The 23427-nt window shown below is 41.5% G+C and overlaps 1 protein-coding gene across 15 annotated transcripts in view; it reads left to right on the top strand.

The window, feature by feature from the left end:
* CNOT1 (CCR4-NOT transcription complex subunit 1) overlaps window positions 1-23208 on the top strand; it is a 32415-nt gene extending 9207 nt beyond the window's left edge. For 4 of the 15 annotated variants that reach the window (XM_032960805.2, XM_032960804.2, XM_032960803.2 and 1 more), the window contains exons 19-48: window positions 555-679; window positions 1873-2159; window positions 2350-2428; window positions 3005-3232; window positions 3552-3692; window positions 3971-4150; window positions 4341-4457; window positions 4809-4919; window positions 5207-5284; window positions 5420-5606; window positions 5779-5903; window positions 6306-6626; window positions 7109-7252; window positions 7367-7471; window positions 7634-7753; window positions 8251-8442; window positions 8602-8744; window positions 8924-9032; window positions 9539-9708; window positions 13664-13895; window positions 16095-16343; window positions 16743-16906; window positions 17303-17420; window positions 17696-17800; window positions 18410-18583; window positions 18968-19117; window positions 19274-19454; window positions 19745-19877; window positions 20002-20136; window positions 22046-23208. In XM_032960805.2, the coding sequence (XP_032816696.1) occupies window positions 555-679; window positions 1873-2159; window positions 2350-2428; window positions 3005-3232; window positions 3552-3692; window positions 3971-4150; window positions 4341-4457; window positions 4809-4919; window positions 5207-5284; window positions 5420-5606; window positions 5779-5903; window positions 6306-6626; window positions 7109-7252; window positions 7367-7471; window positions 7634-7753; window positions 8251-8442; window positions 8602-8744; window positions 8924-9032; window positions 9539-9708; window positions 13664-13895; window positions 16095-16343; window positions 16743-16906; window positions 17303-17420; window positions 17696-17800; window positions 18410-18583; window positions 18968-19117; window positions 19274-19454; window positions 19745-19877; window positions 20002-20136; window positions 22046-22124 (4682 nt within the window). In that variant the 3' untranslated portion in view covers window positions 22125-23208. Of the gene's footprint in view, window positions 1-554; window positions 680-1872; window positions 2160-2349; window positions 2429-2965; window positions 3233-3551; window positions 3693-3970; window positions 4151-4340; window positions 4458-4808; window positions 4920-5206; window positions 5285-5419; window positions 5607-5778; window positions 5904-6305; window positions 6627-7108; window positions 7253-7366; window positions 7472-7633; window positions 7754-8250; window positions 8443-8601; window positions 8745-8923; window positions 9033-9538; window positions 9709-13663; window positions 13896-16094; window positions 16344-16742; window positions 16907-17302; window positions 17421-17695; window positions 17801-18409; window positions 18584-18967; window positions 19118-19273; window positions 19455-19744; window positions 19878-20001; window positions 20137-22045 lie in introns of all 15 variants that reach the window. The other 11 variants (XM_032960799.2, XM_032960797.2, XM_032960794.2 and 8 more) reach the window with 7 other exon arrangements.
* Window positions 23209-23427: the final 219 nt, after the last annotated feature.

Below are 23427 nucleotides of genomic sequence, written 5' to 3'. Positions count from 1 at the left end.
TGTGCTTTGTTTAGATTAACTTAAGTCCTTGTAATTGTCAGCATGCACTTGCTCTATCTCACTTGTTGCTGCATGGAAATGTCCTAGTAGCTATTACAATTTGCTTTTCGTCAAGTAAAGAAAAAAGCGCTTATCTGTTTAACATGCATTATCTTTTCTGGACATTCTTCAGAGGTCCCTTTTTTTGCTTGGATCACAAGCCATTGTCATCCTCGTGGAATCAGTTTTCATGGCTTTTAACAATTCCTTTTGATCACTGCATTTTAGCTCTTTGTGGCTGTTTTGCTTGGCATTGCTCTTCATGCTTTCCACTAAGCCATCCTGAGTGAATGAGTTGAGTGATTTGAAATTGTCATTTGTTCTTTGTGTATTCATAAGTTACTTGTTGCTTTTGGAAATCATTCTAGTGCATGACATAATATCCTTAATTGATGCTATAACATACCTTCATATGCATCGTTCCTGTAACTTGTAAATATTTTTGGTAGTTTAATTTGTAATATGCATGAATGTGCTGTTCTGGTTCTGAGGTACTAAGTAGTGTTTTTCTCCAGCTGACCTGTCACAGGTGTCTCCAGAGATGAGTCAGCAGTTCAGTAAGGAGATTGATGATGAGGCAAACAGCTACTTCCAACGCATCTACAACCAACCCCCCCACCCCACCATGTCTGTGGATGAGGTACGTACTCGGTTAAACCCCACCTTTCAAAAAGCTGCAATCCAAAATATAAATAGCTCTTGTAGATGTATACCAAGGCTGTGTCCCAGAAGGTCTGAAAATTTAAATCTTCGTTAGTAAGAAACTACAGAATTTTTGCTCCTTCCAAGGGATATTAAAAGTTCTAACTTTAACAATGTCATTTATGCAGTCTTACTGAAGGTAAACTTTTAAGTGTAAATTTCTCAGACTTGACAGCTTATATTCAATTACAAAATTATCTGTTCGTATTACGTCTTAAGAGTTGTATTTTGTCAACGTAACACATTTCTTACTGATTGACTGTGTCGGGTGGTGGAGGGTTACGACACAAATAATGCGATCTAGCCCAAACTCCTTTATTATGAATTAATATTGCTTACTGTTTGTTTTTTTCGGTAAAGTCACATAGATATAATAAAAAATAAAATTATATAATAGCATACGACGTTTCGATTGCAACACAACCAATCATCATCAGGTACAGAAGAGCTAAATTTAAGAGAGAGAGGAAACACAACCGCAGATATATACACAGACCCGAAGTAGAAGGAATTAACACAGACACACCAGGAGACACAGAGACGGAAGAGCACACTAAATCAAACAGGGTTTAGCAAAATTTGGAAACTATAAAGCAACACAGACGGTCGGTTAAAACACAACGCATGGGCTGGTTGATTACGCTATTCAAAGATTGCTAAATTGTAAGTTAAGTGTGAAATTTAAGAGTGATAGAACACAGACCGCAAAGAGACATATGGGGAGAGACACGCATACAGTGAAGAAGCAGCATCTGTGTCGAAGCGGAGGGGCTGGGACTCGGAGACAATGGGACACAAATTAGCATGAAGAGAGCGCATATCAAAGGACAGTACGGGTAGAGGGCACGAGTTGTCTCACACACGCAGGCAGAGACAACACAGCGATACAAACCCAAGTCAAGATACAAAGGCAGATACACCAGCAGGGACAACACAAAGACACAGACTTCATACCTCCCCGTAGAGGTGGTTCGAACTTGATTAGGTGCTTTTGTGACTGCAGGAATTACTCTGGTTTTTTCGATAAAAGTCATGTAGAAATAATAATGTTGCTTGTTGGATTTTAGGTTTTTGCCATTCGCTCTGGTTTTACTTTTTAAAGAAGGGCTGTACATGCTGCTGTCTGTTCAGGTGCTGGAAATGTTGCAGAGTTTCAAGGACTCGAACAACAAACGAGAGCGAGAAGTGTTCAACTGTATGCTGCGCAATCTTTTTGAAGAGTACCGCTTCTTCCCACAATACCCGGACAAAGAGCTGCACATCACAGCCTGCCTGTTTGGGGGCATTATTGAGAAGGGGCTCGTGACATACATGGCTCTGGGCCTTGCCCTACGCTATGTGCTGGAGGCCCTGCGCAAGGCCTTTGGCTCCAAGATGTACTATTTTGGCATTGCCGCTCTGGACCGTTTCAAAAACAGGTGCAGTACCTTTCTAATTATTTTGTTGGACAATAAAGACTGCTGCTTATTGCTGCCTGACCAAATGATGTTTTATACAATTGTTGTTTAACATGCTTTTAAAGGATAATGGAGACAATAGTCAAATGTTTACTTTTTAATGTTGATTGAAAAATTGAGATTTATTGTTTACAACATTGTGTTTTTTTAGATTGAAAGATTATCCCCAATACTGCCAGCACCTTGCATCGATTGCACACTTCAGCCAGTTCCCACATCACTTGATAGAGGTAAGCGGATGACTTTACTGGAGTTAAAACAATGTTATTATGTAAATTATCACTACACTTTTGTATATTGGTTGTACTGTAGTATTATAAGCATTGGCAGGGCTGCTGAGGCGAGATTTTGAGCTAAATGTTATCTATTTATAAATGCTAACCACTACATATAACAATTGCCATGTTTTGATATGTTTGCAAAGTGCTAACTTGCTTGCAAGGTAGGACAATGCAATAAACATGGCTACTTGGTTTTATTAATCCCCGTTTTAAAATGGTGGAAATTATCTTATTTTCCTTAAGCCTCTTAAAATCATCACATTTACAGAATGTAGATACCTAGAGTGCTTATGCAAACGATCTCGCCCAATCGTCAGTTTTGCCACTACTTTAATACTTTTTTATAACGCAGTATCATTGAACTCGTGATATTTCTGAAAATACGCACTGAATAAAACAATTTGTGCATCTTTTTAAGAAAATACAAGTAAGTTTACTATGACTGCATTAATGAATAATTTGAGCACTTGTTTTGTCGGAGCGGAGGTGACTGGAGCCGCCATCGATTCTGCTTCCCCCACACAGTACATCGAGTACGGACAACAATCTCGAGACCCTCCTGTGAAGATGCAGGGCTCCATCACCACACCCGGCAGCATCGCACTGGCTAGTAGTCTGAGCCACACCAAGCCCAGCTTGCCCAGCCCTGCCATCACCACCATGGCACCACCCTCTGCCCTTACGAACACACTCGTCCCCAAGGCAACAACTGGAACCAAAACTACACCCACCAACTTTAAGAAAGATGCCCCGGTGTGTTTTCAATCTTACACACACAAATTATTGCACCTGTGTTAACTGTAAAATGCGCGTGATGTCTACTTACGAATAAACATTTGATTCCCTGCTATCATTTACTAGAGTAGACCATTGTGCTTGCGTCGTGGTCGAAATTTATTCACTTTGTAATTTCCATGCATTCACTCAATTGAGATTTCACAATTCTTAGGTGGTGTAATTGTGTGCATACCAAATGTTAATTATTCAATTATCTTGTCTTAAATAAGTGTATGTACAATGTAAAAATGCAGTTGTTTTGCTTATCTGTTATGTACTTTGTTTATTTTCACAGCCTTCCATTAACACTACAAACATTGACACTTTGCTGGTGGCAACGGACATTTCGGATCGCATAATTGAACCCCAAGAGAGCGTTCAAGACAAAATATTTTTCATTTTCAACAACCTCTCGCAGTCCAACATGGCACAGAAGGTTTGTTCTTGTTGAGACATTTAATGCATACACATTTAAGCAGTTAAATGACTTGTCACAATTTGGTTTAAATAAAAAAATTCTTGTTTGAACTATTTTTGGATAATGGCCTGTCCCATGCAAGTCATTGCATTTATCATGAGTGTGTCAATATGAATTGATGCATTATCTACTTCTGTAGCATAATTGCATAATATAGTTTGTGGCTGTATTTATAGCTAAAACCACAATGCAGCACAAACCCTTGTGTCATCTAACTGGTCCATCTCTTATTGCAGACTGAGGAACTAAAGGACAGTGTTAAAGACGAGTCTATGCCTTGGATAGCACAATACCTGGTGATGAAGAGAGTGAGCATTGAGCCAAATTTTCATGGGCTCTACTCGAACTTCCTCGACACCCTGAAAAATCCGGACTTCACTAAAATAGTGCTCAATGAAACCTACAGGAACATCAAGGTATGTTTGTGATGTGATTTGTTAATGTGTGCTAGAATTGTAATTCCACTGCATCAGGAAGACTTCACATTTAAATGAAAATATTGTGCTGTTTGGATATTTTTGCCGTGGGTAAATGTATATAAAAAGCATTCATTTTACCCATTTATTTAAGATTGGTCCTAATTTATGTCTGATATTTGTTTTTTAGGTGCTGCTAACATCCGACAAGCAGGCTGCAAATTTTTCAGACCGTTCCCTTCTAAAGAATCTGGGTCACTGGTTGGGAATGGTGACCCTGGCTAAGAATAAGCCTATTCTGCAGATAGTAAGTTTAACCACAATTTCAATTCATTGCCAATATGGTTTACCTGGTGAAGTTTTGTCATACTATTGAATTTTGATTTAAAGCTTTCGTGACTGCAGGGATTCATATTCTTGGTTCTTTCGGTAAATTCACGTAGAAGGGAAACAATACCTTTAAAATAAATATTTTTTCAAATTTTCTTGCTTTGGTTTTCACACCTGATGATGATTGCTTGTGTTGCAGTCGAAACGTCGTGAGAATTTTATTGTTTTATATTTTTATTATTTAATTGTTTCCCTTCTACATGACTTTAACGAAAGAATGAAGAATATATATACTATTGAATATTAACTACCACTGGGTTTGTTTCAGGACATAGATGTCAAGTCCCTGCTCCTGGAGGCATACATGAAGGGACAGCAGGAGCTACTCTATGTTGTTCCATTTGTAGCCAAAGTGCTGGAGTCCTGCTCTAAGAGTCTGGTGAGAAACTTAGTTTTATGCTCTAGCGATGGTCAAATTCATATTGTACACAACTTGCTAAGTGTTTCTAAAAATGTTTCCATTTTTATGCACGCAATTAACACTGAGTGCTGTTGACATGTTGTTGACATGATTAATTCGTTAGGATATTTTTGTGCAAACCGCAGAGCACACGTGAAAGGCGTACCACATGTGTTTACCGATGTAATGCGAGTGCTGGCTGAAGCTGTGTAATTCCAGCCTTGTGTTCTCTTAACCTCGTGCGCATGACATTCTGTTGTGGGCAGGTGTTTCGTCCTCCAAACCCCTGGACCATGGCAATCATGAACGTGCTTGCCGAGTTGCATCAGGAACCAGACCTAAAGGTGTGCAGAGAGTTACATACCTTTTTTATTTCATATATAGCAATATACAACAGCTGCATGTTTTTTTTGCTTTAGCAGCTTTATGTATGTTCCTGTGGGTGACTGCAACCATCTCCTGTCTTCCTTGGGCCACAGCTGAACCTGAAATTTGAGATAGAAGTTCTCTGCAAGACTCTGGCGCTTGACATCAATGAGCTGAAGCCTGGCAACTACCTCAAGGATAAAGATCGCATGAAGACTGTGGAGGAACAGCTTTCTGCACCCAAAAAGGAGGTGAAGCCAGTTGATGAAGTATTGGTTCAACCACCTCCTGTCACCACTGGTAAGCCAAATTCTGCCCACTGGGTCTCTGCGTCGGTATCAAAATATTTGTGTTTGCTAGTTATTGTTTCAAATTGTCCTTTCAGTTTTTCGTGTTATACATTTTTAACATTTCATCTGTTGCCGAGTGTGGAATAACTCTCGCCACTGAAATACTTACTACCTCTTTATAGTGATAACAAGTGGAACGACCACAACTACCACAGCCGCTGGACCTCCGCAACCCCAGTTCAATTTCTATGATATCAACGTGTACTCGCTCACCGGTCTGGCTCCGCATGTCAGCATTGCTCCCAGCGTGAGTACCAACCTTGACATTGACCACTCAACCATCCAACAGTATAAGCCTTTTAATTGTATTTTTGTTGAAGTTGTGCGTTTATTACACGATGAATCGTCACAAATATATTCTTGCACTACAATGAACGTGCATTGAATCGCAAGTTTTAATTGGATATGCAAATTGGATACTTACAAAATACAGCCTATTGAAGCAAATCAATCTTTGACACAATGACTAATGAGACTAAACCTGCCAATAAAGAATATCTTGAGTTTAAATCCAACTCAGGTACACTATTGAAGGGTTGTGGTGGGGGGAGGGTGGTAATCATTGTCCCCTACTCTTTATAAAACCTGAGGTTGCTTTTTTTCCATCTTTATTAAAATGCGTTGTTTGGTACGTGTGTTTTTGGCGCAGATCGGGCTGTTTCAGACACACCCACATCTGAAACAGTGTGTGCGGCCGTCGCTGGAGCGTGCCGTACAGGAGCTGGTACACCCAGTCGTCGAGCGATCCATCAAGATCGCCATGACCACGTGCGAGCAGATTGTTCGTAAGGATTTTGCGCTGGATCCAGAGGAAAGCCGCATGCGTGCTGCTGCGCAGCACATGATGCGCAACCTGACAGCCGGCATGGCAATGATCACGTGCCGAGAACCCCTGATGGTCAGCATCGCTAATAACCTAAAGAACAACTTCCTGGCGACCCTGCGGGTGAGCCTTGACGAGCACATCATCGTAAGTTACTTCGGATGCTTGAGGTTTTTTTTATATATATCAATACTTAATGCTGTTCATATTTCTAACTCCACATTTTGCATTGGTGTTTTTGGTGATTTGCATTTATAAAGGAGCCGAGCCACTGCTTGTTGCCATATCTGCGAAATGTGTTCCTCTGAGGAAATTTTCTTGTTTTTACATAATCCACGAAGCCCCTACACTAATTGTTACAAAAGATCAACCAGTGTCCCCAATACATGGAATTTGAGCAAGGCTTTAAATGAAATGTACAAGCAAATGTTTGTATTAAAAATAATGTGACCAAAAATATTTATATTTTCTGCACAAGTGTGTTTTGGCACCCTTGCGTTGGAGCCTATGGGTGTAAGCTTGTCTGATTTGCGTGTTTCCATGACTACAATTGTGTAATCCCCTAAAAACGTGTAACCACCTCATTGGTACTGGCTTGCTAAGTTAATATTTATTTATGTTCTCCACAGGGACCAGCTACATTCCCACAGAAGGATATTATTGACCAGGCAGCTAACCAACTTGCTCAGGACAACTGTGAGCTGGCATGCTGCTTCATCCAGAAGATGGCTGTTGAGAAAGCTGGCCCTGAAATGGACAAGAGACTTGCTACCGTAAATGTTTTGTTTTTACTGCCATTAGCACAGACATATATTTGTTTTTACAGCTATACTGTCAAACAATCTGTTATGCCTCCATTTATTCAGTTGTATTTTGCGTGTTTACAGGAATTTGAATTGAGAAAGCATGCACGTCAAGAGGGACGGAGATATTGTGACCCTGTGGTGCTCACTTACCAGGCCGAACGCATGCCCGAGCAGATCCGACTGAGAGTGAGCAAAGCTGATGTGCCATTTAATATCACCCATCCTCTGCATTGATCCGTTTTTAAAACCAAAGTTGGTCATTGAGTTTGTGTGGAATGGTTTAATACGAATTCTCTTTTGAGTAGCTATTTTCAGAGCCTCGCTTTTATATGAGTTCTTGTATTGCAGGTGGGTGGTGTAGACCCCAAACAGCTGGCTGTATATGAAGAGTTTGCTCGCTGCATCCCAGGATTTCTGCCCAACAATGACATCACGCAGCCCACTGGATTTCTCACGAAACCCATGCAGGTATTTATGGCCAGATTGAGAACTAAATAAGTAATATTTAAAAAAAAATTAAACAGGCTTTAATGAAATGTACCGTACTCGTAATGGCAAAACTCCAGGAAGTGGCCCCGAAGCTTGCCATAACGTAACATATAAAAAAGATGGTTTAAAAATATTTATTTTATTTTTAATGATAAAATAGAGTTGTCATCGGTAAGACATTGTAAACGACGTTTGCAGTCTACCGCATTTGGGAAGTGGGTTAAAATTGAGTTGCAAGATTTGAGGATACGACAGCAACAACAACAGACAGTGAGTTAAATAAAAGGGTGTAAAAATCCCTGAATTATGGTAAAAAAACCCTAACTGTGGGAAGCCTTAAGACAACTTGAGGGCCGTACATTATTGATTTTCATGAAATTCAGCAGTGTTCTTTTCCTTAGTATTTTTGTATTTGTGCATTCCTTTTGGATTTGATTGTGTATTCTCTTTCTGTGTGGCACACCCCCACCTGGTAGCAGCAATGGGGGACAGACGACATCACGGCTGTGTACGACAAGTGCATTGCGGAGCTGGAGCACTGCCTCCACACGCTCCCTGGCACTGTCGCCATGAACCCGCACGTTGCTGCCATGCAATCCCTGCTCGAGGCCGTCCTGCTGGCCAGGAACTCTCGCGAAATCGTGACAGCCGTCGCACTGCTGCAGAAGGTATTACCACTGCGCACTTTTGCATGGAGTGTTGTGTGAGGCTTGCATTGGTGCCATCAAAGGCTGCACACTAACATGTCAAGACGACACTGTCTTTTGTGCCATAGAAACGACTCTACAGAGCCTCTTTAAGCCACTACCATGTCCTTTTTCTTGCAGGCGGTGGAAGGACTTCTCGATGCCACGGTGGGTGGTGATCATGAGATCATCGTGCGTTACAGGGATTGCCACCTGCTGGTGCTGAAAGCTGTTCAAGATCCCCGAGCCTATGGCCCTATGTGGACCAGCAAGCAGGTCACAAGGTATAATTGGTGCCATATACATTTGCCCATGATGATAAACTTGAATGACCCACCCCTCCTGGACATCTATGAAAAAGAGATTCATAACTCATAGGATTCCTCCAGTCTAAAAATGTTTTTAAACATCTGAATTCATTGAGGTTTCTTGACGTCCATTGTAACACTATCTTTGGTTGCAGGTGCTTGATGGAGTGTCGTGATGAATACCGCTACAATGTAGAGGCTGTGGAACTGCTCATTTGCCACCACCTGGTCAACATGCAGCAGTACGACATCCACCTTGCGCAGGTGAACTTAGTCTTTTAAGCATATTTTTTTTATTCTTAACTGCCAACCTTTTTGCATGTGCCAAAAAATAATCTAATGATTCGTTGCGCATGTCCACATTTTGCAGATTAATACCATGTCAGCATTGACCTGGCACTGCTCAGAATTTGTTTTAATGTAAAAAGCCACTCTGGTATTCGGTTTACAGATGGTGTAAAATAAGTATTAACTTGGTACACTTAATTCACTATCGGCTCCAAGGACGAAATGTTTTAGTTCAGAACAGGGAACATTAAAGGCCTTAACTACCCAGTGAGTACTATTGAATGGGTATCAAATGGTTTGGTAATGTAATTTCTTGTAATCAAAGTTTTATGATATTGATGCATTCCTGAAAGAGTTAAACATCTTAAATTCTTTGTCTCGTGACGTTGCATTTATATAACTAAACTACACTAATTTGAGGAATACGTGCATAGCATTTTGTGAGCAAAGTGAATTGGACGGCATTTCTCTGTTTGACACAGTCGATGGAGAATGGGCTGAACTACATGGCGGTGGCGTTCGCTATGCAGCTGGTGCGTATACACCTTGTGGAGGAACGGGGCACCCCGCAGATTACAGAGGCTGACCTCTTCAACACCATTGAGACACTGATGAGAATCAACGCCCACTCTCGCGTCAACGCTCCTGAAGGGTACGTTTTAGGCTCAACCACTAGCTGTTAAGTGAAAACCCTTAAGACTCAATGGAAAAAGCAGAGCTGTAATATAGCTTTGGGTATTATCTCGGCTTTTTTTATGGGTCGACGGCCATCACTTTGAAACTTCGTAAATGAAAATTATTTAAACGTGTTGGCAAGAGTATTGCTATCACAGTTGTAGCGTTTAAAAATGCAGGAGTAAACCGGAAGTTATATCACTCGTCTACTTCTGGTTGTATTTCAATATCTCATTAAAATTGCTTCAAATGTTTTTCTACAGCCTGGGACATGGTTATTGCTATTTATATAGCTCAGATGTAGTACACGTGTGTAATGTTGTTACATACCCTCCCCATATACTATAGCTGAGTTGTATACAGTACACAGTGTGCTGTATAGTGTGTTGATAACATCTTTCATAGGAAAGATGTCATCAACCACTTGGGTCATGACTTGATTTGTGTTTTGTCGTCAACCTCCACCGTCAGCAGTGTGCGTCTGTGGAGCGAGGTGCAGTGATTGCCTGGCGGCCCTTTGATTGGTGTAGATCTGCTGCGTTGGTGTTGTTTTCTCCTATTAGCTGCCCTGCCCATGCTGCTGACACACTTGGGCTAGGCCCATCTCTAAACCTTTATAAACAGTTTGCCTTTAGAGGCTAAACCCCCTTTTCCTGATGACGACCGCTTATGTTGCGATCGAAACATCGTGGTTTTTGTTTTTAATTTTATTTTTATTACTGAAAGAACCAAGAATAAGTCTACATCATATACTGCCAATACGCTCACCTGCTTAAAAATCAGGCATCGGTCTACATTAGTGTGTTTTTGTGTTATTATTTTTATTCACTATTTTTATTATTTTTTCTATCTACGTGACTTTACCGAAAGAACCAAAGAATATGAATTCCTGCAGTCACGAAAGTTTTAAATCAAAATTTTACAAATACTATAGATGTGTTTGGGTGATTTGTTTACCTTGTACTTGCACTACTATCATGTTTTTGTACCGTTATAACGTTCTTACCCCGTGCCCCTACTGGACATGTGAAAAAGAGCTTTATAGCCCATCGGATTCCCCTTGCTGTATAAATATTCTGATGTACATCAGTCCAATGATGCAAAAATTAACATTGTAATAATAAATCATGTTACCAGCATCTGCTTTGATCCACATTGCTCACCGTAGCTTTACCGCTGTTTGGAATGTACCACAGTATAAGTCCACTTGCATGGACTTATACTTTAAAACATTTTTAAAAAAACAAGACATGGTATTGTAACATCACTGCAACGGTTATTGTACAATGATTAACAAATTACAAATTAAATCAACGGAATAGGGTTTAGTTTTATTTGTACAATTGTGAATTGGGATATACTCACCCCTATCGTTGATTATGGTTTCTCCGTGGATTATAGTGTAGAAATTATTTTATTAAATTGTAATTGAACTTAAACTTTTAAATATAAAAACCCTTTATATATTGGTGTTAACATCCCCTATTAGTAAATATTGTTTTGGCCAATTAACAGGCTGGAAAGAGCATTATCATGACACGCGCACACGCTCCAAAACGACTAAGCTATATACAGTATATAAAAGGGAAATTTGTGAATATGAGTGTTCAAAATTTGAGCGTACTTCCCGATATGCAACAAACTTGAAATTTGACATGCGAGTACTTTCCAGACTGTACACCATGAAAAAATGAGAAAAATGGACTTGTTTTTTTTGGGGGGTGGGTGCACAATTATGCATTTATTTTGCACGGAAAGTGAGCTGTAACGTCACATCTGTCATGTGACCCATATGCGGAAGCGTAACGCAGTGTGCATGCTCATGTCACACATCCCCCCCCCCCAAACCCTCCACGGGTAAAATGAAATACAAATGTGTTGCAGGTCTAAGGCGTTCTTTGCGCAGCATTGCTTTATTTCAGTCGTTTACTGCCGTACGCACCCTCAAATTTGTGTCTGCTGCAAGCACGTGTATGTGTACCTATGGACGCGCACGTGTATTTGTGGGGGGAGCGGTAGTGTAGTGCTTCGCGCGCTGCGCTATGAACCCGACGACCCGAGTTCGATTCCTGCTCACGGCCACCACCGGTGACGATTCTTTGAACTGGTCCTGGGCCTCCCCTAGGTCGACTCGGCCTCAAACGAGTAAATGATGTGTGAACATCGCTACTGGGGAGACAAAGGCGGCCGGGCTTGGTGAATCCAAGTCCCGGGCGAAGCTGGGTAGTAAAGCTAGTTTATATATACAGTAAAACCTTGGATTGCGAGTAACTTGGTCTGCGAGTTTTGCAAGACGAGCAAAATTTTTAAATAAATATTAATTTGATAAACGAGTGAGGCCTTGCAATGCGAGTAGTACGTATATGCTTTGTCTGCCGAGCGTCACGTGATCACAACTGATAGACGAGTGCTTTGATATGCAAGTGCTTTGGATTGTTTCCGGAACGAATTGTGCTCTCAATCCAAGGTTTTACTGTAGTTGTATATAGATGATCATGACTGATGTACATTTTGGTCTGGAAGGGCAGGGGAACTAAATTTTGTTTGCATCTATTTGATTCAATGCTTCGAACAAGATAAAACACAACTAATTGAATTTAGATCTGTAAAAAGTGGTCATGAGATGTTAATTTTTAAAGACGGCCAGCCGACCATCCTGGAGCACGACAGATGTGGCGTTCGCTGTTCGATAGATTCAAGAAAAGTGTCGAGAGCCGCATGAAGAATTGTTCTTGGCATTCTTTGACCTAACCAAGGTATTTGACTCAACCACGAAGCCCTTGGGAGTATCCTCCACCATCCTTGGATGTCGGGAGAATGTCACCATCCTGAGGCGCCTGCACGACGACATCACCGCCACAGTCCTGAGTGGTGGATCTGAAACGGATGCCTTTCCGAACAAGTAGACCAGGGTTGTATGATCGCCCCCCACCTTATTCACCATCTATATGGTCATGGTTACCCTCCTCGTCGACGGTCACCTTCGATCTGGTGTCAACATACAGTGCCGTCCAGACGGGAAGCTCTTCAACCTCTGATATTTTCAAACAAAGGCTGACGACAAAAGGATATCCATGACCTGCATTTAGCAGACTGCTGCGTGGTGAATCTCTCTCTGCGGGACATCCAGATGACCCTCGATGTATTCAACTGTGCATATAAGAGACTTGGCTTAACCTTGACGGTCCTCCACCAACTGCCATCCAACCAGCCAAACAACCCCTGACTGTTGGTGGCGAAGCACTTAAATATGTGGAGTATTTCCCTCCCCTTGGTAGCCATCTGTCCCAAACGGCCACTGGCGACGAGAATATGCAACAGTGCGCCAGCGTCACCTACAGACTGCGACAGCGCGTCTTCAATAACCAAAGATTGCCGCAGGACAAAGCTAGTTTACTGGGCCATTCTCAGCCCAACGCTCCAACTGCAGCAAAAAATGGACAACCTACCGTCGGCCATGTCACTGCACTCGAGTGCTACCTCCGCCAAATCCAGGGGATCAAGTGGGAAGATCACTGCACCAATGCGAGTGTCCTTCAAGCTGACACCACCAGCATTGTAGTGATACTTCTATAAAAAAAAAACTCCCGATGGACCGGCCAATGCATCCTCATGTCTGAAAACTGCCTTCCCTGCCAGATCCTTTTCTCCAAGCTTTCCAATGGTCAGCGGACAAGGGGAGAACAAAGGAAGTGGTTCAAGGATACCCTCAACTTCTCCCTGAAGCGTGACAAATTCAGCCTTTAAGACTCGGAGGAGCAGGCTCCCATCAGTGTCAAGTAATTTGCCTTGTGCAGTGCAATGCTTATAATGCGATCCCTTGAAAGCTAGTACAAAGACCTCTTGTTTTAATGCTTATCTTTGTCATGTTGGTGAAATTGTTTTGAGCCAAAATGTGTATTAATCCATCGTCACGTGTGCACGCGTAACAGACTGCCGCAGTTGATGGAGGTGATTCGAACCAACCATGAACCAATGATGGACCGCACACACGCTGGCCCCACGTCCATGATGCACTCTGGCATCTCTCAGGCGCGCGAGTACGACGACCCGCCTGGCCTGCACGAGAAGGCTGAGTATCTGCTGCGCGAGTGGGTCAACATGTACCACTCGCCCGCGGCCGGCCGCGACAGCACAAAGGCTTTCTCTGCCTTTGTCGGACAGGTGATTTTTGCCGTAGTGGGAAAGGGCCAAAGCATCATGGGACATTACTACGGTGTAGGTTTTTTGCAGTTGTGCTGTTTTTCGGTTGTGGCATGTGTTCGACACTGTCTGACGGGTTCACTCATAGAAGCTCGAAGCTGCTTCAAGAACTGAAACCTCCAGCACGTGGAATGAAATATCGGACCTCGTGTGAAGTAGTGATATGTATCATGGAACCTTAATACTTAAAATGTAAATTAGTAACACATTGGCATAATGGCATTCCTCGCTATATTTGGGTTGTATTCTTGATAACCTGAAAGTGAAGTGGAAAATTGTACTGTATTAAAATGTATTTTCCCATAAGGCCCCATTCTGTAACCTAAGATTTTCTGTTGCAAAACCTCTAAAATGTAACGTTTCAAAACAACTAACATATTCCACGTGTAAATATGGATAATAAGAACTAGACGGGTAATTAAAAAGTGTACACTGATTTCCTAACCGGAAACTGGTGCACGTCAACGCATAGTTGGCACTATGCGGCTTGGCTTGTAAACAAGTGGTAACGCTACAAAACGTAACAGCCAGGAACAGTATGAAATGCATGTACAGACAAACAACAGTGCTTTTACTCTATTTTATTTTTCCCACCAAGAATATTTTAAACAATGAAACAAACAAGACAAACCAAAGAAAAGTATAATTTATGACTAACTTAAGAAATGATCGTAAATCTAACGTATTGGGATACACCTATATTTGACTACATTAATATGATGTATTTTTATATTCTTGGTTCTTTCGGTAAAGTCACGTTGAAGGGAAACAAGAAAATAATAAAATATATATAAAGCAATAAAATTCTCACGACGTTTCGACTGCAACACAAGCAGTCATCATCAGGTGTGAAAACCAACGGCAAGAACATTTGAAAGAAGTGGCGGTTTTTATTTATTTTTAAACGTTAGCACCACGGATAGCGATTTGACAGTTTGTTTAGATGGACGAGTCCATCTGTTTGGAAAAGAGGAGGGGGGAGACGAAAAATTAATGTATGCTGTCTGAAAGCCACTGTAAGCGTGAACAATCAATTAAGACCTGAAATGGTTTATCAAATCTTTCCAATGATTGCTAAGATAGAATCCATCTTCTCGGTTGAAATTGTCTGTGCTTGTATATGTGGATAGCCTCATGAACGAATCTCTCATGGTAGCCAGATGGCTTGCAAAGAACATCTTCTACGTGACTTTACCAAAAGAACCAAGAATATGAATCCCTGCAGTCACGAAAGCTTTGAATCCAAATTTAATGTTACACATTTAGGCTAATAACAGTGAACGATGACGCAGAACAAACAAGGCAAAACGATTGAGAAATCAAAGCCGAGACAAAAACAGCAACGTGTTTGTAATCGAAATATAGCCTCATGAACGAATCGCTCATGGTAGCCAGATGGCTTGCAAAGAACCTGTCTTGGAGAAGTCGATGTCATGTGAGCCTACTGAGTTATAACAGTCATCTGTCATGGCCGAGGTGTTGGTCCTACCGTGTTTAAGGTCTGCTTTGTGTTTACGAATGCGGTCCGAGACATGTCGTTTGGTTTTGTGAACACAAAGCAGACCTTAAACACGGTAGGACCAACAACCTCGGCCATGGCAGATCACTGTTATAATTCAGTAGGCTCACATGACATTGACTTCTCCAAGACAGAGGTTCTTTGCAAGCCATCTGGCTACAATGAGAGATTCGTTCATGAGGCTATCCACATATACAAACAGAGACAATTTCAACCGAGAAGATTGATTCTGGCTTAACAATCATTGGAAGGATTTGATAAACCATTTCGGGTCTTAATTGATTGTTAACGCTTACGGTGGCTTTCAGACAGCATACATTAATTTTTCGTCTCCCCCCTCCTCTTTTCCGAACATAGATGGACTCGTCCATCTGAACAAACTGTCAAATCGCTATCCGTGGTGCTAAAGTTAATAAATAAATAAACACAAACCGCCACTTCTTTCAAATGTTCTTGCCGTTGGTTTTCACACCTGATGATGACTGCTTGTGCTGCAGTCGAAATGTCGAGATAATTTTATTGTTTTATATATATTTTATTGTTTCCCTTCGTGACTTTACCGAGAGAACCAAGAATATGAATCACTGCAGTCACTAAAGCTTTAAATCAAAATTTAAATTATGTATTTTTTTTAATTGTAGATGCACCAGCACGGCATCCTGAAGACTGATGATTTGATAACGCGCTTCTTCCGGCTGTGCACGGAGATGTGCGTGGACCTGTGCTATCGTGCACTGAACGAGCAGCACCTTAACCCAGCCGCAAACCCCACCCTGACGCGCGCCAAATGCTTCCACACGCTGGATGCCTTTGTGAGACTCATCGCCCTACTTGTGAAGCACTCCGGCGATGCATCCAACACCGTCACGAAGATCAACCTCCTGAATAAGGTGGTGCACATGACATGGATACCACCAGTAACATCAGCCTAACTTGGTTGCTCAATTGTAAACTGGGAGGCCTGTCTGTCGGGGCTCTGCTGAGGAAATATTGTGCATTGGGTGTGCTTCTAATTTAAGATTTTCTGCAGTTTTATGATTCATATGCGATCTCATGCATAAGAAATGGGCTTAGAATTAAATTGCAACGAGCCTGCCCGCTGGACTCTTAACATCTTGACATTTTAATTAATTGATGCAAAGTGGAATTTGGCTGTTTTTGCTATTGTATGAAATATATACCATATTTCTTCAATTTCCAAAAAGGTTTTTGGAACTGCATTATTTAAAATTTAGGGGGTCATTGCCTCTGAATTCTAAGTTCTCTCTGCGGGGGTGCTGGTTGTGCAGGTGCTGGGAATCGTGGTTGGCGTTCTCCTACAAGACCATGAGATACGTCGGACGGATTTTCAGCAGCTGCCATACCACCGAATATTCATCATGCTGCTGCTGGAGCTGAACGCACCTGAACATGTGCTCGAGTCCATCAATTTCCAAACCCTGACTGCCTTCTGGTGAGGCATTGTGCACTTTTGGCACCCCGCCTTTTGTCAATCCACAGTGAGATGAGGGCCTCCCAACCCCACCGGGCAGATTATTGTCATGCTGATTCGTGTGGGTTATCAAAGGCAGAGATGATAGATATGCAAGTAGAGTACAACACAAGGATTTACTTTGCTGGAATATCAAAATCTAATTGCATACAGTTTGGTATTTATCTAAACTATTGGGGATCTATTTGGAGGCTGTTACTGATCTGACATTGGATTCATGATAAGTGGACCAGTTATTTGTCCTTTAATCGCATTTTTATAATTGACCAATGAGTTGGACCAATTTTTAATCATGTGAATAGGAGTGATTTTGTTATGTCTGACCATAACCAAATGTTGGTTGTGTGTTCTCCTTAGCAATACGTTCCACATCCTGCGTCCATCCAAGGCTCCAGGTTTCACGTTTGCGTGGCTGGAGTTGATCTCTCACCGCATCTTTATTGCTCGAATGCTGGCCCATACTCCACAACAGAAGGTATTGCCTGGATAATGTTGTCGGTCGGCAAAAAAACTACTCATTTAATTCTGAAGGCCAACAAACTGCTGCTTTTTGTATAATTATTTAAATGAAGAAAAATACCAAAAAACTGTCTTCATCAGTTAATCCTGTGTCCCAAGATGTTTAGCAAATCCTATGCTGGACATTATTTTCTGATGCTGAAAGCCTGAAGTGTGGAGGGAGAGAGCTCCTTTACACGAAACATGTGTCATAGAATTTTTAATTTGACACTCCTTGTTCATGTGTTTAAGCAGGGCTGGCCGATGTACGCACAACTGCTCATCGACCTGTTCAAGTACCTAAGTCCTTTCCTGCGCAATGTGGAGCTGACAAAACCCATGCAGGTGCTCTACAAGGTAAGGCCTTTGACATGTCTGGCCAGGTATAGGAGTCTCCCTTCCAATGCAGTGTCTGTTTGCTACCCCCTTAAACAAAACTCCCTGATCGCTGATCACTTACTAGAACATCACTAATAGAAATACAACTAGTTTCTATTGTGTATTTGACCTACATTAATCGCTGCATATGTTAAATTTAAAATGACAATCTGCATATTAGGAATACAAAGGCCGTTTCGTAACATGTTCAACTTGTTTTTGCACCGTACGTAGCCAACCGTGCTAATCAGAGGTGCGGGGGAAGGACAACAAATTGAACACAAAGCAGTTCTGAAGAATGAGTTTTCAATCCGAGATTTCATTTACGAGCCTCTTGCCAATCTGTTGCTGGATGAAGGCCTACACTATTGGGCTGTGACCATTACTAACCAGACTAGTCAGTCCAGTTTAGTCAAAGGGGGCCCATGACCTTGTTCACATATAACTCACCAGTTATGTCGCTATGGCTGGGAATTTAACTCTGTGTGATTAATCAGAGCTCTGCACTGCCATTGTGCCAGCACCCCACTATGTAGTTACATTTGTTTTAGTTGTGTATAGTTAACGTGTTGTTGGCTTCCCCTGCAGGGAACATTGCGAGTGCTGCTTGTACTCCTGCACGACTTCCCGGAGTTCCTATGTGACTACCACTATGGGTTCTGCGATGTCATTCCACCAAACTGCATCCAGCTGAGGAACTTGATCCTCAGTGCCTTCCCACGCAACATGCGTCTGCCTGACCCCTTCACTCCCAATCTGAAGGTAACGTGTTTGCAGAAATTCTGCCGCTGTATAATCATTGTCACTTAAATAATATTAAAACTCTTAATTGTGTGATATCTAATTTGCAAATAAAGTTGGTTTGATTAAGATGTAAACAGTTATTCTTGGGTCTTTCTGTAAAGTCACGTAGATAGGTTCAAATTTTTTTAAAAACTACGACGTTTTGATCGCAACACAAGCGGTCATCTTCAGAAGATGACCGCTTGTGTTGTGATCGAAACGCCGTTGGTTTTTGTAATTTTTTTGAACCTATCTACGTGACTTTACCGAAAAGACCCAGGAATATTAATTCCCGCAGTCACGAAAGTTTTAAGTCAAGATGTAAACCGTTTTCTCACTGGTGACATTTACAACTATCTGCAGGTGGATATGCTGAGCGAGATCAATATACCGCCACGCATCCTTACAAATTTCACGGCTGTGATGCCGTCACAATTCAAGAAAGATCTTGACCCTTATCTGAAGACTCGCTCACCGGTCACGTTCCTCTCAGAGCTACGTGGCAACCTGCAGGTCCGGTTCCAACCACACCTCATTGTTCTTTGCCATATATACATTTTTGAGATCACATCTACAGCAGTGATCCAAGCTCCATATTGACATAGTCACGTAGTTTACTTGATGGGTGGTATTTAAAAATTGTGTTTCTACTTGTGGCGTGTGAAACAGGTTTCTAATGAGCCAGGCATGCGGTACAACATACCGCTCATCAACGCATTGGTGCTCTACGTTGGCACCCAGGCCATTGCGCACATCAACAGCAAAGGCAGCTCGCCGTCCATGGGCACTATCACCCACTCTGCTCACATGGACATCTTCCAGAACTTGGCTGTGGACCTTGACACCGAAGGTGAATGCCCGAGCCACTGATGGGCTTTATTTAAATGTTTCCCTTTAGCAATGGCGAAAGCAAAAGGGTCACATGCAGCTATATATAAAATATAAGGCAAAAGTAAAACTTTTTCAAACGTAAATAGAAATGTTGAATTTCCAGTGATTTGCAATGCAGCATGGTATTTGGTGTGAGCTGCATATCATCCATTGTAGGATTGTGCACATGACATGTTATAATTTAAGATTATATAAGCATGCCAAGAATTTTTTTAAATATTGTTTTCATGACAACTTTCTTGTGTGCAGGTCGGTACCTGTTCCTGAATGCCATAGCCAACCAGCTACGCTATCCCAACAGCCATACGCACTATTTCAGCTGCACCATGCTCTACTTGTTTGCCGAAGCCAACACTGAAGCAATTCAGGAGCAAATTACTCGGTGAGAAATCTCCACCAAACTCGGATACTGCTGTCATTAAGCCACTACATTAAATCGGTATACATTTCTGTTGCTTAATGTTTTATAATCCCCATTTTTAATTGTAACTGATTTTATGCTGTAGGGTACTGCTGGAGCGACTGATTGTGAACCGTCCTCATCCATGGGGCCTGCTCATCACCTTTATCGAGCTCATCAAGAATCCCTCCTTCAAATTTTGGGACCACGAGTTTGTGCACTGTGCCCCAGAAATCCAAAAGTGAGTACTAGTGATTTACTACATGATTCCCCTGCTATGAATTGCTACATTATGTATTGTTTTGCATATACTTTGCCGATTTGAATTGGGCAACATTTCCAAAATAAGTGCAATGTTTCGCATATGCATTATTAGTGCAATTTGCCAAGTTAAAAAGCTACTCTTTTGTTTTTGAAGACCAATACAATTATTGTGAGTTCAGAAATGGAGACTTGGTTTACACTTTGAGCTGGAGTGGTCTGCATAATATGAAGTGTCAGCAGTTGCATCTTCACCTGACAGTGTAGTGGCAAGAAATTATCCTGACATTTTGACAAGATATTCAAAAGGTTTGTACACACCTAAGAAAATGTTCTGTGTGGATGAGACAGGGCTATACTGGAAGTGATTGCCAGCAAACACGTTCATTTTGACAAAAGAGAAGACTGCTCCAGGTTTCAAAGCAGCCCAAGATCGCATTACTACTCCTAGGTGGGGGAACGCTTCGGAGATTTTAAAGCTCAACTCTTATTTACCACCAATACGCCAAAAGCTAACAGGGATATGTTCAAAATAACATCTCCCTCTTATTTGGCGATCGAAATTTGAAAAAACGCCTGAGTCACAATGGTGGCAGTTCAAGAATCGTTTAATTTGCACTTCTGCTCAGCTGTTAAGGAATTTTGTTACAAAACAATCTAGCACACAAGGCATTGCTTCTGACTAATGTCCCAGGTAATCCAGTCAACCTTGACTTAACCAGTGGCGATGTTAACTAACTTGCCTGGTTGAGGTTTTAGGTTAAATCCTGACCCTGACGCCTGCATATTTGGAGTTTCCTTTTTCTACATGATAATCCACTTTGTTAAGCTATCATTTGTGGCCAGGTCTCTTATGAAAAAGCACTTTTTAGCTGAGTGGGCCTTACTACTTGCTGCAGACTGGATTGGAGTTAGCGATGTTTAAGACTTAACTATGCTGCACTTCCCAGCTCGTCAGGAAAAACTGCTGGTAAAGAAGTAAGCACTTAGCTGTTGACACATTTGAGGAGTCGTGTTGGAAAAATATGAATCGTGTAGTGAAAAATTTGGCCCTAGTGTGTCACCATCTCCAAGGCATTTGTGGAGTAAGAAATTCAACGATCTTGCGGAACCGGTCAAAGAAGCTGGACTCTGCAATGTGGAAGAATTGGATGTGGTTGTGTTGCTTGAGTCGTGGTGAGGACCTGTCGAATGAGGATCTGATACAGCAGAAAAACGACCTGAGGAAGAGGCTGATTTAAATGATACAACTACCGCAAATATCAACTAAAAATATTGTCAAAAGCTTTTATTTGTTTGGAAGCGGCAATGGACATTTTCAGAGGTTCCAGCCTGACAATGCAGCTCTAGAGTTAACAGCACATTAACCAGGTGGCATTCACTGCTACAAGGAGCTATACCAGAAGATGAATAATGCTGTCCAGCTGTCTTTGAGCATTTTGCAATAAAGCCCAAAAGTCCAGACAAGAGCACAGAAGAGCCAGCTTCCTTTTAAACATTCCAGTTTCATTGTCGGATGAGATGGTTTATCCTGGCCCCTTTGTTTGCCTAACTCTGTTTACCCCTAGAGGCCTCAAGCTCTTGCATCATCTCTGGAAAGTTTTGTCTAATTTTATTTTAAAAATGCATGTCATATGCATTTTTTACACTTCATGACGTTTAGTCGCTTTCCAGAAATGTCAGCTATGAATGCAACCCCTGATTTTCGCATTGTCTTTGGGATTTTCGAGTTTGATGTGGGCAAGACTGCTTGAAGTAATTTCAAGTTAAGTGGCGTTTTTCAGGAACGTTGATCCCTTATGTATAACTCAGGATTCCTGTATTGTGTATTTTGGTTAAGCCGTTCATGCTTTGTGTAAGTTTTACATTTTAAGATGACTTTGTTGCAGGCTTTTTCAATCGGTGGCGCAGTGCTGCATGGGTCAGAAGCAGACTCAGCAGGTGATGGAGGGGACGGCGACAAGCTAACCATTCTTGCTGCAGGTTGTCACGCCCATGGGGATAACAGGCCGGCCTTGTGTTTAGCCCCTAGCCTTTCAGACTGGTTTGTACTACTCTATAACAAGCTTGCACATCACTTGCATAGTAATATGTGAACCGTTGTGGTTATGACAGATGAAACAGTAGTGCCATTTTATATTTTTCTTCAAAGGCCCATTTTGTGTATTGCCTCTAGACATCATTGGGGGGTGGGTAAGGCCAGACTTTGTAGCCTGTTGTATAAAATGTTTCTTCGTTTTAAACCACAGCTGTTAATGTTGTTGCTGTGTGATGGAGATGGTGGCATAATGATGAGATGGTGGTTAAGATTTCAAGTCCGGTGTGATCGACACCTGAAGCTCAGTCTTGAAAGTATTAAGGTTACAGTCTTGCCCACATCAGTAATGTCGCTGGTGATGTGCTGATGTAAAATAACTTTTAAAGGTTGGAACACCAGCACCATGTAAAAAATACAAAATTCAAACCCATCCATAAGCAACAGATAACTATGCGTTGATTTTGTATTTTTGTTTCTTTAATGCTTAAAAGCAATGCACATGGCAATATGGCGAAATGCCCATATCTGCCAATTTGTGTAAATATGCCATTTTTTCCCTTTGAAATTTCCCTCTGACATTGACAAGTTGGTTAACGCAAGGTTTGTATGAATTAAGAATGTAAATGGCCACAAGTGGACATGTGAAGCGTTGAGATATAGTGTATAGTTAATGCATGCTTTGGTTGAAAAGTGCTTGTTTGGTACATGTGCTGTAAAGAAAAAAAAGCTCTAAGAGTGACTCTCGAAGATGTCTTCACAAGATTGGCCTGTACATTAAACGATCCTGTGGTCTAACAAAGGATTGTGGCAACAAAAATTGCCTTTAGTGTTTGTAAAAAAAATAAAGTTTCCGGACCAATGCAGTTTGTAATTTTTGAAAGGGCCGTTTTGTAAATGTATTGGTCCGCATCTAAAAATATTTTGTAGTCTTTGTAGTTTTGCCTTACAGATTTTTGCTTCACTTGTAAGTATTTGCTTCCTTGTAGTTGTGCATTAAACCACTCATTGCATCAACGTCTGTTTGGTATTCATTGTACACTGATAATATTTGTGTTGTACAAGTGGTGTTTTCTTATTAACGACTGTAAATGCTTTACTTGGATCTATCAAGCTAAAGTATTCAGCAATGCATGAACAATACTGGAGGCAATTGCGACCCCTTTAAGACCATTGAAAGTTAACGTGCATGATTTGAAGGCTAAATTCCAATGACAATTCGTGTGGAAAAGTAAT

Source organism: Petromyzon marinus, chromosome 25 (assembly GCF_048934315.1).
Source record: "Petromyzon marinus isolate PM22_M1 ecotype Great Lakes invasive population chromosome 25, UKy_Petmar_22M1.pri1.0, whole genome shotgun sequence".
Classification (NCBI taxonomy): Eukaryota; Metazoa; Chordata; class Hyperoartia; order Petromyzontiformes; family Petromyzontidae; genus Petromyzon; species Petromyzon marinus.
This window is presented reverse-complemented; position numbering and strand designations above follow the sequence as displayed.